The 6000-nt window shown below is 40.1% G+C and overlaps 1 protein-coding gene across 1 annotated transcript in view; it reads right to left on the bottom strand.

The window, feature by feature from the left end:
* Positions 1 to 6000, bottom strand: part of AMPD3 (adenosine monophosphate deaminase 3) — a 56591-nt gene that overhangs the window by 14576 nt on the left and 36015 nt on the right. Inside the window, exons 10-11 of the mRNA XM_042461894.1 lie at positions 4927 to 5053; positions 2308 to 2471 (exon numbers count right to left, since the gene is read on the bottom strand). Of these exons, the coding sequence (XP_042317828.1) occupies positions 2308 to 2471; positions 4927 to 5053 (291 nt within the window). The remainder of the gene's footprint in view (positions 1 to 2307; positions 2472 to 4926; positions 5054 to 6000) is intronic.

Below are 6000 nucleotides of genomic sequence, written 5' to 3'. Positions count from 1 at the left end.
TTTTATCTTGGCAACTATTTGGGCAAAGAGCTCTAACCCAGAAAACATAATAAAGAAACTTTTATCTTGGCAACTATTTGGGCAAAGAGCTCTAACCCAGAAAACATAATAAAGACTGGAGTCTATTTATTTAGGTTATGCTGTTTCTTATTTCTTAACTGCAGCAGTTTCTCCCATTCCCGAACAAATCAAATAAGTTGTAAAACCACTAAACTGAAAATTCCTGCAATTTAAGTTTACTCTTGAATGGTCCTTAAACAGATCAAGTCTCAAATACCCCTAGAAGCCAAGGTGATCAAATTGAGGCTGTCATACTTTGGCTATATCATGAGAAGGTACAACTCATTGGAAAAGACAATAATGCTGGGAAAGTTTGAGGATAGCAGAGAGAGGAAGACCACATGCCAGATGGTGAAACTCAATTAGGGAGATTACAAGGATGAATGCACAAAACTTGAACAGAGCAGTGGAACAAGGGAGTCTTGGAGATGTCTCATCCACAGGGTTACCATGAGTCAAAGGCAAATTTCTTAAAACGGTGAGATATTTTCTTGAGAAAAGAGGCAGAGTGGAGTCTACATAAAAACACATGCAAGAAAATGGACAAACTACACATCTATCGCCAATGTACCAAACCAAAAAAATTTAAAACTGCTTCAGGCAAAGTAGAGAAGAGCATCATGGACATAATCCTTACATGCCAATAACAATTTTAGACACACATTTATTGGCTTCACACATTTATTGGCTTCCCCAGAATTGAGAGATCCTGAGAGTCGTCAAAAAAATGTAATGAAAGTATGCAAACTGATTTGACCTGGGGAGAAATGAAGGCTTTTTTTTTCAAAGAAAAGCACACACAGTTGAGTCAGTGATGGGTGTCCACATCTCTGAAACATTTTGTTTCCTCTCTAGGTACAAGGAAGAATTGAACACTAAAAACTGCTGCATCCTTGTTTCCTGAGGCTGCAAAACCTTATCTAGGAGCTAGAGGGCTGCATGCACATTCCTGGTTAGAGGCTGCATAAGCATCTGTTTAAAGAAGGCTCTTTCAACCCAGAATCCTCAATACTCATAATTCTCAGCCAACCAGGTGCAAATCAATGGGGAAGGGAGAGAAAAAAAATAAATGTTGCTTTTCCAAGAAGGTATTCTGCCCTCCCATGAAATTTTCCTTCATTTCCCACCACAAATTTCTAGCATAGCAGAGAGTAAGACAGTGGAAATCATTAACATCTAGAACCTTTACAGTTGCTGTGTTTGTACTCCCTTAGTAACTTCTTCTCTCCTTTTTCTTTGGATGCTTAAACTCTGTTCTTAGATGTCTGACTGAAGTTTCAAAATTACTGCAGTACTAGAAATTTGGTGTCTGAAGGAAAGATTGATTGGAGAAGCAGAATTCTTATTTTTGGGGGGATGCCCCCCTGGTGACTACACCCCTGCAGCCAGCACAGCCAATATTGGGCCCAATAGAAACTGCAGTTCAGCAACATCAGGTTGCAACTGGCTGGGAAAGAGTGCTTTAGATTGACTGGAGCAGGACAGAAGCAGGACAAGGAAGACAAGCTCTCCCTCTCAGATTTCTGTCAGATTATCACTTGTATAGGGTTGGACATGTATGGTATATATGCAAACCTAGCTCCTAGGGCAGGCATTTGAGCCTCAGAAATCATAGCCAGAATCCTATTGGGAAGTTATGAATATGTACCATAGATACAGAGCTATGCAGTGACCACCAACCCAATGTCTCCAATCTCCTTCTACTGGGCAGCAGCTGCTGCCATCAACAGAGGTTTCCCTCTCCCTCAGGAAGCAGCTGACTTACATTCCCACCCTCTCTTATAAGTGATCTCTATTGCAACAAGGAGAAGCAGGTCTCTGTTGCAATTCCCCCTCACATGGGAAATCATTTGCGCAAGGGATGGGTGGGAATGTCAGTTGTCTACTTGCCGAGTGACAGGGGAACCCAGAGGCTGTTTCCTGGTAAGTGGGAATTAGGAAACTTTCATGGTCACAAAAACAGTCAGAAATACATAACTCCTGGTTATGCATTCATAACTCCCCGACAGGAATCTGGCCCATTTGTGCAACTGTTCTGCATACACATTTCCACTTTTTAGACTGGGAAACTTCTCTGTACATGGCCTTAGAAACAAAATCGGAAATGAGGGGAGAAGGAACAGCTCTTTTTAAAAAATCAAATACAGTCATATTAACACTGATAATGTTAGTTTGACTAAACCACATGTCAAGTTCCATGTTATATCCTTCTACTGAAAAAATAGAGATATAAAGACCACTACTTACTTTCTAAGATTGTTGAGAACCATGATGTTTGCGTACATGTAATACAGGTAATAACTATATGGAGGATTAGTTTCACTAGTCCAAATATCAGGGCTGGGGCTCTTGTTAGAAAACATATGGTCACTATGTTTGGATTCATCATCCACACTATCAAACCCAGTTACCTAGAAATCAAACCAAAACAGATTTAAACATGAATCAGCTTCAGCATGAATAGATAAAATAGGAGGTTACTATATTAGTTGAAAATCCTCCCACATTTTCCTGTAAACCAGGGGTGGGCAAAGTATACTTCATAGGTTGCATATAGCCTTCAGCCCCTTTGGAAACCTCTGGAGATCCCAGAACATCTCACAAGCCCTCAGATCCCCTCAAAAATACAAAACATGACCAATCACTTTATTAATACCATAATTCTTTCCAAAGCTAAGATTCAGGGTGTAAGGAAGCCAGCCATACCTCCCTACAAAAAGAGTTCCACAGTCTAGGAGAAGCCACAGGAAAAAACCAACAAATTTTCAATCTACATTCTTACCAGGAAAAAAAAAGTTCTCTGAGCTCTCAAAATAGCTGCAGAACTCAGCGGTTTTGCTTCTCCAACCACTTTGTTAAAAGTGAAACCAGAAGTGGCATCACATCACTTCCAATTTAGATTTGGAGAAGCAGTGCAGCCCACTGAGGGCCAGGAGGGGGATTAGCTTCTGCCTAACCATAGCTGTCAGCCCATGTTTATAGAGTTTATACAAGGTATTTTTTTAAAAAAAAAACTTATAAAGTTGGAGTTTATGTGAAGTAAATTGTTAACAGAAAGTTAGATCTCAAAAGAATGCAAAACATAAGACAAGATACTGTATTCCAGCAGTTCCCAACCTGTGCTCTGAGGAGCCCCCCCGGTAACACTAGTCCTAAACACCATTAACTTGTAAGACATAAGGTAGGTCTCTTAGGGGCTCCACCATAGAAACTGATTCTTAAAAAGGACTAAACGAGTCAAAAAGGTTGGGAACCCCTGCTATATTCTATATAGCCAAACATGGCTTTTGCTTTTCCTTTATTTCTGCCTCTTTCCCAGTCCCACTTTGGGGCAAAACAGGCCTTTGTTTATTTTTAAACTTCCACCCCTTCTCTCTCTTTGAAGCAGAGAGTCCAACAGGAGAGGGGTTTAAAGCCATGACTGCTGGAGGCTATTCCCTCCTCCCTGGCTCTCTTTTCCTATCCTGGTGATGAGAGGGCCATCATCACCGGTTTTGATTTTAACTGTGTTGCTCTCTTCAGAGAAGAATAATTGGGGAGGGGAATTTCTCAGTCTCTGACAACATTATCATATATTTATTTATATCTCGCCCTTCTCCCAAGGCTGGGACTCAGGGCAGTTTACAACATTAAAAAACACCATATGGTTAAAAACATACAAAAATAGTATATTAAAATAGAATTAAATTATTACAATAATTAAAACAAATTCAATGCTAAAATCAAGTTTAAAAATATTAAAATGCTTAAAATACATTAAAACAATATAACACCCCATCAAATGCCTTAAAAGCTTGCTGTTTTAAAAGCCTGTCTAAACAAGTGGGTCTTAGCCTGCCAGTGGAAGGATAACAAAGAAAGGACCATTCTGGCCTCCCTGGTCAGGGAGTTCCAGAGTCTTGGGGCAGCCACAGAGAAGGTCCTCTCTCATGTTCCCACAAACCATGCTTGTGATGGTGATGGGATGGAGAGAAGGGCCTGGAACAAAGCAGGAATTTGGGATTTGTGGCTTCAGTCACGCCCAGCCAGCCACGACATTTTTAGAGCCTACAATCTGTGACTGTCTTGGTTTCCCAGCACATATGGCAAGCCTATCTCGGAGGGTGGGGGTACCTCATACTCAGAGAAAAGAGCTGTAGCAGCATAGTTGCTATCATCTCCCTGATGCAGTGCCACAAGTGGACCCCATGCCAAAGACTAATGTAACAAATGGCCTTCACCAATTTAACAAATGAGGCAGTGGTGAAGTAGGAAGAAGCTCATGCTGAATCTTGGATGAGATTCTACTTCCCCTTATGGTGCATTTGACACAAGCCCACTTCTAGTTTCTCATGGTGTGTATATATTTTGTAGAGTCACACCAAGTGGAAACTATTCCATTTAAGTTTCTTTTTTGGAGTAAAAGTAAGGTGTATGCACCTTCTTCGTGATGGTGCACCATGGTTTGGTTTGGGTGATATTCCCCTATTACTGTTACTATGTGCCAAGTCTTCTGATTCAGCTCAGTGATGGGAATCATAACTGCTCTCTGCTCTCCTTCTTTGATGGCATTTCCTGGTCTAGCTTGTACGGAAGGAACTAATGCAAGGATTGGGGCAGAGTTCTTTGAATGTGGCAATCTAGCTTAGAGCCGCCTGTTTACTGCTGTCTGTTTCGGCCCTTCATTAGGTATTACCCAAATATTCAAAACTATAACTGCACCTTTAAGTATGAGAAACTTAACTTTCGAGGCAAGGAGGTTAGAGTACAGTAAAAAGAAAGTTATAGTTCTTGGGATCATTAATCTTCTAGTCAATGCAAAATTTCAGATGTGCCCTATGACAATGGATCACTAAGTACACATACTTCAGCCATCCACATACTTACATATTTCAGGAAAAGATGGAGCTCTTTATGATCCAAGGGGTTGATAGTTGCCTCAAACAGGGGTAAGAAGATATTTTCCAGCATTTTCCCAAAACTTGGCAGCAGATTTTTTGACCTAAATATATCACTGAAAGAAACATAAAGTTTTACATATCTATATTTCTATACATATATTATGCTTAATTAGTGCAGGGTCTTCCCATCCCTAGGTATTCTACTGAACCTGCTTATGTCCCACAGTCCACCCCCAGTAACTAGTTGGGTACTTTACCTTGTGCCAAAGCCATCTATGAATACATGGCACATGATTCTCCAGCAGCCTATCCTTTCCCAGCCCTCTACTGTGTAGCACATGCCATATTTGAAGGAGTAAGTACAAATATCATCAATTGTGTGAACATGACACTGGCCTGCCAGGACAACTTTCCCACAGGATTCATAGCTCAGTAGAGATTTAAAGCTTTTTTCTGCATCTAATAACCCTGTGTTATTTACATGGCATCACATGATTACTACTTCTGTTAAAACTAAATGAGTTTTTTCTCACTGAGCACAGTACAAGAGAAATACACACTGAAGCAATACTTATATTTTATTGCTCAGAGCTGGGAACCCAGATGGTGATAACATAGTTTTTGTTATACTTATTTTTGTATTTGTTGTTTACTATAAGGAAAAGGAAGCAGGAACAACAAATCAATAAAAATCTGGTAGTGACATGGTAAGATCTCATTTTCACTAGTGTAACTAGTGTAACAGTAATATGGGACAGTAAAAATTTATAATGTAATGTGAAGTGGTGGAGAGAGACAGAAGGCCCAGTCCTAATGTCTCATCTAATGTACAGTGGACCCTTGTTAGTCGCTGGGGTTTGGTTCCAAGATCCTCCGTGTATAACAAAATCCGTGTATGCTCAAGTCCCATTAAATATAATGACATAGCAAAATGGTGTCCCTTATAAAAAATGGAAAATCAAGGTTTGATATTTCAAACGTATACTTTTTGGGAACATTTTCAAACCGTGTATGCTTGAATCCATGTTTAAAAAATCCGTGTATAAGAAGGGCCGACTGT

The sequence above is a fragment of the Sceloporus undulatus genome, chromosome 1 (assembly GCF_019175285.1).
Source record: "Sceloporus undulatus isolate JIND9_A2432 ecotype Alabama chromosome 1, SceUnd_v1.1, whole genome shotgun sequence".
NCBI lineage: Eukaryota > Metazoa > Chordata > Lepidosauria > Squamata > Phrynosomatidae > Sceloporus > Sceloporus undulatus.
Note: the sequence above shows the minus strand (reverse complement) of the source record. Positions and strands in the feature narration are given on the sequence as shown.